Source organism: Paramormyrops kingsleyae, chromosome 12, assembly GCF_048594095.1.
Source record: "Paramormyrops kingsleyae isolate MSU_618 chromosome 12, PKINGS_0.4, whole genome shotgun sequence".
Lineage (NCBI taxonomy): Eukaryota > Metazoa > Chordata > Actinopteri > Osteoglossiformes > Mormyridae > Paramormyrops > Paramormyrops kingsleyae.
In genome coordinates this window covers 24,552,834-24,564,937 of record NC_132808.1, presented here as the reverse complement: position 1 = coordinate 24,564,937, position 12,104 = coordinate 24,552,834, and the positions used below count along the sequence as shown (strand labels likewise).

The 12,104-nt window shown below is 43.0% G+C and overlaps 1 protein-coding gene across 2 annotated transcripts in view; it reads left to right on the top strand.

The window, feature by feature from the left end:
• Window positions 1-9,717, top strand: part of LOC111848730 (interferon-induced very large GTPase 1-like) — a 35,064-nt gene extending 25,347 nt beyond the window's left edge. For both annotated transcript variants that reach the window (XM_072697755.1, XM_072697754.1), the window contains 2 exons: window positions 322-372; window positions 982-9,717. In XM_072697755.1, coding sequence (XP_072553856.1) covers window positions 1,152-8,162 — 7,011 coding nt within the window. In that variant the 5' untranslated portion in view covers window positions 322-372; window positions 982-1,151 and the 3' untranslated portion in view covers window positions 8,163-9,717. The remainder of the gene's footprint in view (window positions 1-321; window positions 373-981) is intronic.
• Window positions 9,718-12,104: the final 2,387 nt, after the last annotated feature.

Here is a 12,104-nt window from a genome sequence, read left to right as displayed (position 1 = left end):
GATGACGGAGTTTATGAAGTATTATCATTTTTCTATCCCAATCTTTGAATTCTTTGGAGCTGGCCGTTCATCATCATCTTCATCTAGTTAGGAAAATTCTTTAGGCAACATTAAAAACTCTTTAGGTAACATTAAATCATCTACAATACATACAAATCCACTAAGATATTCATTATTATGTACTAGAACTGGCAAATATGCAAGATAACCCCGAAGCAGTATTGGGCATTGAAGCACAAACTGTAATGTGATCCAATGATATGCTCTGTTTTCAAGCAGTATAGAATTTATCAGTATCTAATTCTCTCCTCTTTCTTGCAGGAATTCTTATCTGTCACAGTATGTCCTCTTCCTCACTCTCCAAATTTGAAGGTACGATGGCCCGGTTTACTTGGATTCTGGCTTTTTCATTGGTGTCCTTCAAGTACATCATTATCCTTTATTAGCTTTTGTTCAGAGAAAACGCAACAATTTAAACTGCTCACTATGTGGTATCAGTGTTTCAGGCCATTTGAGCTGTTTTTTTGCTGAAAATGACGCAACATTAGCAATAAAGATGCTGGTGGTGAAGCTGAGATTAAACGAATCTGATTTCTGCACTTATGGGCGACAGTCATATTTTAGGCGCATTAGCAGTAGCAGATGCTATTTAGAATAGTTCTGAAACATGTAGCTATTATGTGGCTCTTATGAAAAAAATGCAGGGAAAATATTATCACCAAACTTTCCTTGTACCTGCTTCCTATCTTCTGCAGGAGGCACTGCTTGTATTTATCGAAATCAGTTAAAAATAAAAAAGATTTCAATAAAGATTATTTAGACAGATAATATTTAAATATATATTTAACCTTTATTCTCTTCCCTGTAGTGCTGGTGTGTCAGTCAGGGTGGTTTGCAATCCACCGGTTCTCATTATTTTTCATAGCAGAAATACGGCAGAATCTTTGTGGACTGAAATTATTTTATTTCTTTATTTTTCAGGCTGCAAAAGGAAGAATTGACACCAAAATTTATACACCTTGAAGTGAAACCTTGGATTGTTTTTTTCACTTGAAAGCTCACTATGAAGATAAATTAAGGTGTTTAACTCGAGTAACACATACTGTTGATTTGTAAAACAAGAAATCAGAGTATTTGTTGAATAAAGGATAATGGAGTCATCTCAAGAAATTCAAAGTGGGACAGAACAGGAGAGAAAGGAATCATTTGAGGAGAGACAGAAGAATCTGATGAAAACTCTAGATGAGCTTAAGAACTTGTTAAAGGAAGACAAAGATCAAAATGATCCTATGGTGAAAGATGCTGAGGATCGGATCCGAGTAGCATTGGATGTCCCAAAGGAAAGTTGGGCTCAATGTCAAAATTTGAAAGATCTCATAGAGAATATTTATAGTAAACTCAATGTTTTGGAAAGCTCCTCATTCTCACTAGAGAACATTTCTGATGAGGGTGTTCTGAAAAGTGCATCTGGAGGTTTGTGTCTCCAAGGTGTCTACAAAACCGGGAATTTGGAAGACCTGTTAGATAGGAGACAGCAGCTGATTGAGATCCCTGAATCTTTCTCACTTTCTGGACCTGAGCAGAGTGTAGTTTATGAACAGAAAGAATTTTCATCCCACAAGTCAGAGTCAGTTTTTCAAAAGGCCATGGAAAGACTGGGCTCCAGTTTAACTAGTGCCTTGAATATTGGATTTTGGGGCTTCAGCCTTGAAAATACAACAAATGTGAAAAAGTCTCAAGAACAAGAAAAATCAAATGAACAGTCATGTGAACAGTCTCATGTATATTGCATAAAGTACAACTATGTGCCTTTGGCTTCCAGCTTCTTAGACAAAAAGAAATTGAAATTGCTTGATGGAGCCATTCAGGAACTAAAATCAGTTGAAACAATCCTTTTAAATTCAAATGATAAAGAAGTGCTCACACGCAGAGTTGTAAATTTTTTTAAAAGATTTGGCTCACATGTGAATCAGGGCCCTATACATTTTGGGGGAGTATTCTGGTGGAGAGCATCTGCTGAAGGCGTTAAAACTAGTGAGCTTTCAGAGGCGAAGAGCTTAACATCAGATGCCCTAAATGTGTATGTTGGTGCTGCATATAGAGGTCCTTCACTGAACTTCTCAACTGGAGTAACAACCACATCTACACAGCTGAAAGGTGCTCTTCAAAGAAATTACAATGAAGCCCTCATGAGTCAAGTAAACTTATCAATACAAAAGACTGGTGGTCCAGCTAGTGTTGATGACCACTTTCAGTGGAAGTCACATCTTGACACCAGCAACAAAACCTGGAGTGTAATTGACAGAGGAACCACCTTTGTTCCAGTATGGGAGATAATAATGGCAGCTCACAGTGATGTCTTCCAAAATGCATACAGTTTAGCAACTTGTTTAAGGGAGATATTCAGTGATGTTACAAAACAAAGTGTGGAACAAATGTGGGGAGAAAATATTCTGGCTGTTGTTGAAAGTGCAAAGAAAATGATTCAAACTGTTAAGGACTGGACAACCTCAGAAGGTGATACTCACCTGATGGAGTTACTAGATTTAAAAAAGAAACTGAAAAATGAAACAGGATCAGACGAAACTTGGGTTGAAACATGCCTCTCAAATCCAATACTTCAAAATTTCTTGTTGGACATTGTTACAGAAAACAAAAATGAACAGGCTATATATCTTAGATTTTTGATGCGTGCTCTTCTAGAACCTCACGATGCAGTGAAAAACTTCCCAGACAAAAGTGAAATAATGAAGTGGGCATATCAGCCTGAGGAAAATGTAGACACACATATTCCAGTGTCAGATATTCCAGAACTAATAAAGATCCTCAAACAAAACAAAGAAGAATTAGAAGGTCAGTGCACCTTAAATTCCAGTGAACAACATTCATTCAGAGTAAAAGCCACATGCACTGTTACCAACTCACTGAACTCCTTGTGTCAAACCCTAAGTGACCAGCAACAACATGAAGCCGAACTCTTGGTTCTGTCCAGTATTGATGCTTTGGGATACTGCTGTGAGAGGAAGACATTTAATCATCTTCTGGACTGGAATGAAATCAACTTCTTGCAAAATGAGATAGAAAGATCTTACAAGGAATATTGCTCTCTGAAAGAGCAAAGTGTATCAAAAGCTCAAGCCTATGTGTTTCTGAAAATGCTGACTTTATCCAAAGATGAAGAATATATTTCCTCTGAGAAAAAAGAAGCACGGTTAGAGTTAATTAAATCTCACCTGAAGGACAACATTTCAAATACCATTAAATCAATAGATGAGAAATATCATGGTAACTGGAAACTCCTTGAAGAAGAATTAAATTCCTTTATAAGGGAATCAAACTTGAAAGAAGAAAATACAATTGGAGAGGATACAGCATCACAGCTGGGTAGTTTACCAGCAAACCAAGTGTCTTTATCTGAGGACACAACTGATTTTACAAATATACCAGCTAGTGATACAGCAATGAATGGCTGTACAAGTTTACTCAAAAAACTTGGCCTCAGTGACCTTTTTCCCAAAAAGATTAAACTGAATGATGTTCTTATTATTGACAGTTTGTCTCTTTGCCTAAATGAACCAGATACAGTGGAAGATCTGAAGTGTCAATATCTGTATAAGCTCATGATTTTAGATTACAATGTCAGATATCTCTCTTTTAAACCAGCAGCAACTGATCCACCTCTAGGGGATGATGGTACAGCCTTTGATGATTTTGATGATTTGTTCAATAGTGAAGAAGAAGAACCAACTAGAGAAGCAGATCTGGCAGATACAGAGTCGCACATCCATCCCATGGATATCCACATGGCGGTCTTCCACTGTGCCAATGACTTTCTAAGACAGTACATGTACACAAAACTCTCTGCCTGCCAGTTTGCACTACCTTTCTTAGTCCCCAACCCAGGTACAGAAGACCTGGAATTCCCTCTTTGGCCTCTACGGCACATCAAAAAATCATGGCAAAGTATGACAAGCGCAGACAACCCTGGAAAATACCAAACCAGGCAAATGTTTAGCACACCGGTGCCAGTTGTCTCCTTTTTAAGGTTGGGAACCTCTTTCACCTCCAAATCTCAAATTCTGAATTCTGTCATTAGCAAACAGAGACACAATGTGTTCTTCAATCGGCATTGTAAAGGCAGTGCTCCAAACAGCAAGCTTATGAATGGGGTTGTCGAGATCGCCTGGTACTGTCCAGGAGGAAAGAAAGATGACATATTTGATGACTGTGTTGCATTTCTAAACCTTCATGGTGACGCAAAAGATCATCAACAGCAACTTCAATTTCTGCAGGAAGTGAGTACAGTGAATGTGCTTCTACTGTCAGAACAGCCACAGCATGAAGAAACAAAAACAATTTGTCAAAATCTCTCTAAGTCTTCTACCCCATTGATCTGCCTATTTTCTGGAAGTGAAAGGGTTCAGGGTTCAAAAAATCCACTCATAGTGAAACTAGCTGCCAAGAACAGGAATGAAGCAGAGTTAACAGAGGAACTTATAACCAATATCAAGCGATGCATTGGAAAATATAACAAGAAACAGAGCATTGAAAACTGTTCTAATGAAGCAAGACAACTAAAGTTCAAAGTTGATGAAGACAAGCAGTCATTCAAAGATGGACATGAACTGGCACAGACTTTAGTTTGTTTGTTGAAGGATAAACACATTTCAGATATCAAAAAGGAGTTTCTGCCCCTGCATGGTGAACTGTGGCATAACTGGTGCTTGAAAAATAAGCAGCAATATCGCCTGAGTTGCAAGACAAATGTAAGCATTGAACAACAACAAAGTGTGATTGTCAGTGACATGAAAGCCACACGTCAAAAACAGAGGGAAATAGCTTTGCCACTTAATGATTTCATGAGATCATTCTTGGACTGTTTAACATCAAGTGGTCATTCAGAAGATACAAAATTCTACATGCTGCAATGGCTCAGAGTTTTACTCGATGACTTATCTTCTGACCACCTTGCAAGACTCGAGGAGAATTACCACTCAACTTGGTCCCAAATGAGAAATGTCCCCAAGACTAAGGAGAAAGCAGAAGAACTTGATAAGCTCAGAAAACAGATTAATTCCATATCTGAAAAGATGGCTGCAAGTACAATTGGATTACAGCACATCATGAGAGAGGTCGGTCAGATGTATGAATGTTCTGTTAACCAGTCTGTTGGTGCTCTCCCTGCAATAGGAGCTGAAATGCTAATTTCAGGATACCCACTAGAGCTGATGGATGGGGACGAATCACAAGTACCCCTTATTTGGATACAAGCTGTCCTGAAGAATCTCATTGATAAGCTTGGGGACAAAAAGGTGTATGTGCTGTCTATCTTGGGGCTCCAAAGCTCAGGTAAATCAACTTTGCTGAATACTATGTTTGGTCTTCAGTTCACTGTAAGTGCAGGGAGGTGTACGCGTGGTGCTTTTATGCAGATGATAAAGGTGGACGAGAAAATCAGAGAGGAGTTTGGCTTTGATTTTTTACTGGTTGTTGACACCGAAGGTCTTCGCTCTCCAGAACTCAGCACTAAAACATCCCTGAATCATGATAATGAACTTGCCACATTCATCATTGGAATTGGTGACATGACTGTCATCAACATCATGGGAGAAAATCCATCGGAGGTGCATGAGATCCTACAGATTTGTGTGCAGGCTTTCTTAAGGATGAAACGGGTTGAAATCAAACCAAGCTGCATATTTGTGCACCAGAATGTAGCAGAAGCATCAGCTGGTGATAAAAACATGGAGGGGAGGAGGCGCCTTCAGGAGAAGCTGGATGAAATGGCTCAGACTGCAGCAAAGGAGGAGGGCATTGACGATGTCTACAGCTTCAGTGATGTAATACAGTTTGATTTGCAATCTCAAGTGTTTTACTTTAAAAATCTCCTGGAGGGGGATCCACCTATGGCTCCCCCAAATCCATCCTACAGCCAAAATGTTCAGGACCTGAAATCTAAGCTGCTTTCAGTGGCAAAGTGGCACACAGGTTTTCGATTCCCGTCATTGTCACAATTCAGACTGCGAGTTCATGACCTCTGGAATGCACTTTTGCAGGAAAATTTTGTTTTCAGCTTCAGAAATACATTGGAAATTATGGTGTACAGCAGCTTGGAAGAGAAGTATGGTCAGTGGTCATGGAAGTTAAGGAAATATTCTTTGGAAACACAGACCAAGTTGAAAAACCAAATTGGAAGCAACCAAATTGTGGATGTCAATACCACAGATCTGATTTCTGACTTTGATGAAATTTATATTGCATTAAAAAGGGAGGTTGAGGCACATTTCAAAGAAGACAAACATGCTGAAATGCTCATTAAATGGAAAGGGAATGTTGAAAACCGACTTGAGAGCCTGAAGAATGAGCTCATTGAAGAAACCCATAAACAATGCAAAATGCTAACTGAAGTTAAGAGAGGTATGTCAGAACTAGATCAGAAAAAATCACTTTATGAAAAAAATCTGATGCAAAAAAGCAAAACCATGGCAACTTCTTTGAAGTTGAAGGACAAGAGGCTCACTGATAAACAAGTGGAGGAAGCATTCAATTCACTCTGGGTTGAGTGGGTAGCTGAAATAGCAAAAGATCAGCTGCCTGATAAGCCAGTACATATAAAAGCTACAGTGGAAGGGATTCTGTGCTCTCGCTTCCAAAAACAGGCAGATATCATGAACAAGATTAAAACAATATCTGAAAAAGGAACGTTTGAATTTACAAAGACAAAACATATCAACCAGTCTTGGTTTAAAGGATGGTTTAAAGAAACATTTGGAAAGGGGATTCCCCAGGAGTTTGCTGAAAATCTCCACCGAAACGTGAATCACATGGTTGATGAATACATTAGGAACAAAGAATTGGAAAAGACAGATTTCAATAACAATTTCATATTTGAAATACTAGGTAATGTTGAAAGACATATTCAGGAATTTGAGAGCAATGAAAATGTGAAATTCACATATGAATACAGAGTTGACTTGTCAGTTCTTGTTTGCCTTGGTTCTGTCCAGAGGTTTCAAAAAATGCACGAGTCATTCAAGAAAGCTAACAACCCGGTAACCTACCTGCAAAGTAAAAGGGAACAGTACTTCCAGATGTTCCAAAACTATTGCAAAGGAGCCAACTCAGTGAGAATTTTTTCTGAATTTTTATTCAAAAACATTCTGCCTGCAGTTGGAGAGGCAATATACAATAAAACTAAGGTGCAAATCGCTGATAATATGAAATGCAACAACCCAGCAATCAGTGGCAACAGATGCAACCTTGAAAATCATATACTGAAACATCTTGCCATTCAGAAGAAATTTGAGTTCTATGATGAATACATTCACAACCCAAAGTCGTATTTTAAAAGGTTTATTGGTGAACATGTGGAAACATTTTGCGGAAACTATAAAGAATTGCAGGTGATGCTTTGTGAAAACCTAAAAGAAATTAAACTGCACATTTTACGCACCAGCAAAGAGGTATCTGATGAAGTGAACCTGAAGAACGGCAATGCATCCATGTGGCTCGATCATTTCTGTACAAAACTTGGGGCCCACATGGTCATAAACAGGCAGAGTCTGACAAGCATTCAGGATGAAGACATTAGTGACATAGAGTTTCTGAAAGACATGATGGCCAAGTATCTTGAAGAGGTGGTTAAAAGTGAAAATATGGAAAAGGTTGATGGATCTTCTCAGCATTTACGCCTCTTAAAGGAGAAAATAACAGAGATTCTTTTTAATCAGCTTGAAGGATGTTGGGCTCAGTGCCCTTTCTGCAAGGCCATCTGCACAAATACTATAACTAACCATAGTGGTGACCACAGTGTTCAGTTTCACCGGTCCGGTGCTATAGGTCACAGGCATTATACTGAAACAGATGAATTTTCAATTGATTTTTGCTCAACCAAGGTATGCAGTGATCTTTCATTCAGGTGTCGTTCCAGTGGAAACTGGATCCCCTTTAAGTTCTACAGAGATGGTGGTGACCCTTATGATAAGTGGAGCATCACCGCAGATGGGAGCACACAGGGTTACTGGAAATGGTTTGTTTGCAGGTTTCAGAAGGAGTGGGGGCATAGATGTGAACTAAAATTTAAAGGCAAAGGTGCGATTCCTGACAGCTGGAAAAAAATCAAAGAGAAATCAGTGCTGGAGGAATTAAACATAAGAGACTAAAACTACTGCAATTATGCATATGCAAGATAAATCTCACAAGGAAAAGTTTTTTTGAAAAAAGTTCAAATGGCAAATAAATGATTTATCATTATCATTTATCATGGGGTAAAGAAGTGTAAACATTCAATTTAAACAATACTTATGGCTTTCATCAATCTTTAAAATCCTGGTGTTGTGGGGGTTACGGTCCCACGGTTCTGTTTGTATTTTTTCATTATTTCTTTCTTTTTTTTTCTTATTGTAATTTTCTTTATTTTTCATGTTTTAAAATGTTTGTAAAGCACTTTGTAAACCCAGTGGTTAAAACAGTGCTATATAAAGTAAGGTTGATTGAAAATAAAAACAGCCTATGTATGTTAGCAAAGCATGTATTACCTTTGATTTAGTGTTAATTCTTGAAATTAGGTTCTGATTAAAAAAAAAGATAAATATCTTTAGATCTAATTACCATTTAATACCTGAATGTAGATATTAGTGGAAAGAAAATGATTTAGACAACTTAGATTCTGTTTTATATTAGTTATTATTCCAAACACAAACATTCTAATTATTGCTGTCATTGTAACTGATCTTTAATATGTAGTGACATATATTACTGCTTAAACTGCTTGATATTATATGTGCCCCTACAATGCTTGTGTGTAATATCTGTGTTTGCAGTGAAATATACAGTAGAACCTTGGAACTCGAACGTCTCTTAACTCAACCAACTTGGACATCAAACGTGTTGGTCAGATTTTTTGTACCTCAACTGAAATCTTGGAACTCGACCGTTCCTGCTAAAATTTGTATGAGTCGAGACGTGTCCAACTAAATCAATTTGAATCGTGAATGGGTTGGTCAGGAAACACCTAGCTACAAGTCGATCGAAAACTCCAAACACGATACAAAGAAACAGACCCACTGAAACTATTACGGATCGAGACACGTCTCTGATGGGCTAAATAAAGGCAGACGGACCTACTGAGATGCTGATTCTTTTGAATCGCTGTTAATCTCGCCGTAACTCGGCCGAGTTTGACGTACGAAAGCTGTGCTGCTGTGTTCAGTGTGATTTTTTGTGCTTTATCTATAGTACATTTAGTGATACAGTAATCATGCCCCCTAAGAAAGTGAGCAGTGATAGCAGCAAACCAAAGAGGAAAGTAGTGAGAGTAACTGTAGAACTTAAAAGGAAATGATAGCAAGACTTGAAGGTGGTGCACGTGTGTCTGCTCTCACTTCGGAGTGTGGGATTGTCATTTATTTGATGTTTATTGCGTTTGTATGTGTATTAGTTTTATATTGATTGTTAATTCTTTATTATCATTAGTTAGGTAGGTAGATACGTTTAAATAGGCAATCATTTGTAGGTCTGGAACAGATTAAATTCATTTTCTGTATTTCTTATGGGGAAATTTAACTTGGACCTCGACCAAATCGGAACTCGACCAGCCTTCTGGAATAAAACAATAAGTTTGTGTTCCAAGGTATCACTGTAGTAATGCAAGTTGTATTAATACTGCTGTTATGGAAAACCCTGTAGTATAATAAAAGTGCTTCTGTCTTTCCCATACTCTGTGTAACATGGTCCTCTGTCAAGGCTGTAATTTTCAAGGGGAGTAGTTTTCATGCACATACTCACACATTCAGTACTGATATATACACAATGATTTTTCAAAGAAAACCACCATTTTAAGAAAGATCGTTCTCTTAGTCATTTTATGTATATTAGTAGAGTATGTCATAATGCATTATTAATGCAGTGTCAAATCTATCAAAATCTCATGCTTAAATTTAACACAGTCAATACAACACCATTTTTTGTAGAATTTGAAAGCATCTATTAATCTTAATAATTTAGCTATCACTATATCCTCCTGAGATCCAGCATTTCATGTTTGTCCTCTGTAGAGGTGTTACGGCGCGTGCCGCACGGAGCGGGGAATCAGGCGAACGGACGTCAGGGATCGGGGAATACGGGTTTTAATCACAGCACACAAAGCACATCACAACAACGTCAATGACCGGACTGGGGATACAAACAGGAACGCGGACTAAATACACTGAACTAATGACAACAATCCGAAACAGCTGTAAAACACTGGGATTCCACATGAGGTTAACGAGGGGGCGTGGCACACATTAGGATCGGACGGAGCGGGGCATGACAGAACCCCCCCCCAAAGGCGCGCACACCGGGCGCGCCCAAGAGGAGGCGACGGATGAGAGGAGACCGGGGAACAGGACCTGAAAGACAAAAACCAAAAAACATCAACGAGAAACAGGAAACAAGACAGAGACACAGAACAGGAACAAGGACAGGAACCAAGACAAAACCCGACAAAGGACAGGGAACGCAGACAAACAGACAAAGAAGGGAGACACAGAGGGCACACCAACGGGAGGAACGAAGGGGCCAGGAGTGAACGAAGGAGAAACAGGAGGACGAGGAGCAGACACAGGGGGCACAAAGGCAAAGGGCGGGGGGAAACGGGGAGCCCGAAGGAGCCCAGGCGGGCGAAGGGCAGCGGCCGGAGGGACCGCAGGCGACAGGGAGGAGGGAGCAGGAGGGAACCACACAGGGGCCGAGGGAACGGGACGAGGGAGAGACGGAGGGGACACGGAGGGAGCAGGAGGGAACACCAGCGAAGGCAGGTAGGAGGGGGAAGCCGCGGCAGGCGACGGCGCAGCCGGAGCCGGCGAAGGCGCCGTCCGACGCCCCGCCGAAGCAGGGGGGCCCGGAGGCGACCGACATGGAGCCGGAGGCGACGCCGAGGACCGGCACCGAGGCACCGGGGGGGGACCCGGAGGGGACCACCGACCCAGAGCCGGAGGACCCGCAGGCAGCCACCGAGCGACAGCTAGGGGCCGAACGGGCGAGCCAGGGGGCAGGGCGGGCGGGACCCGGGCCCGACGCAGGTGTCCCCGCCCTTTCCGGGAGACCGATAGGCGGGGACCTGGCCGGGGTCTCTCCCACCGGGGTGATGGTGGAAGAGTCACAGGGGAAGCCACGGGGGCAGTCACAGGGGAAGCCACGGGGGCAGTCACAGGGGAAGCCACGGGGGCAGTCACAGGGGAAGCCACGGGGGAAACCAAGGTCATCCCCGAGGGGTCCCACTCAAGCTCCCCCTCCGACTCCATTATGGAGGGAGGAGCATCAGGGCAGCAGTCCGGGACCTCCTCGGAGACAGGAGCATCGGGAGTCGTGGGGGGCTGAGCTGAGCGCTCAGGGGCCGCGGGGAGCTCAGGGGCCGCGGGGAGCTCAGGGGCCGCGGGGAGCTCAGGGGCCGCGGGGAGAGCGGCGGCAGCAGGCGTGGCCGCCTCAGCAGGCGTGCGGGCAGCAGGCGTGCGGGCAGCAGGCGTGGCCGCGGGCAGAGCGGCGGCCTCAGGCAGGGCCGCGGGCAGAGCGGCGGCCTCAGGCAGGGCCGCGGGCAGAGCGGCGGCCTCAGGCAGAGGCGCGGGAGTCACTGGGGGCGCCTCAGCAGGCGCGGGAGTCACCGGGGGCGCCTCAGCAGGCGCGGGAGTCACCGGGGGCGCCTCAGCAGGCGCGGGAGTCACCGGGGGCGCCTCAGGCGTGCGGCCAGCAGGAGGGGACTGAGCTGGGAGCTCAGGCACTGGAGTCACGGGGAGCACTGGAGTCACGGGGAGCACTGGAGTCACGGGGAGCACTGGAGTCACGGGGAGCACTGGAGTCACGGGGAGCACTGGAGTCTGCACAGGGGACTGGGCAGGGGCCACCCACTCCAGGCCATCAGGGGGTAGTGCAGCTGGAGCAGGCAGCACAGGAACCTGGGGGGGCGCTGCAGGCGGCACAGGAACCTCGAGGGGCGCTGCAGGCGCCACAGGAGCCTCGGGAGGGGTCAGCTCCGACCGCAACCGGAGCAGTCTTCTCAGGGTCTCCTCCGCCCTCTCCAGCTGTGGAGATGGAGCCGCTGGAGAGACGGCAGCAAACTCCCTCCG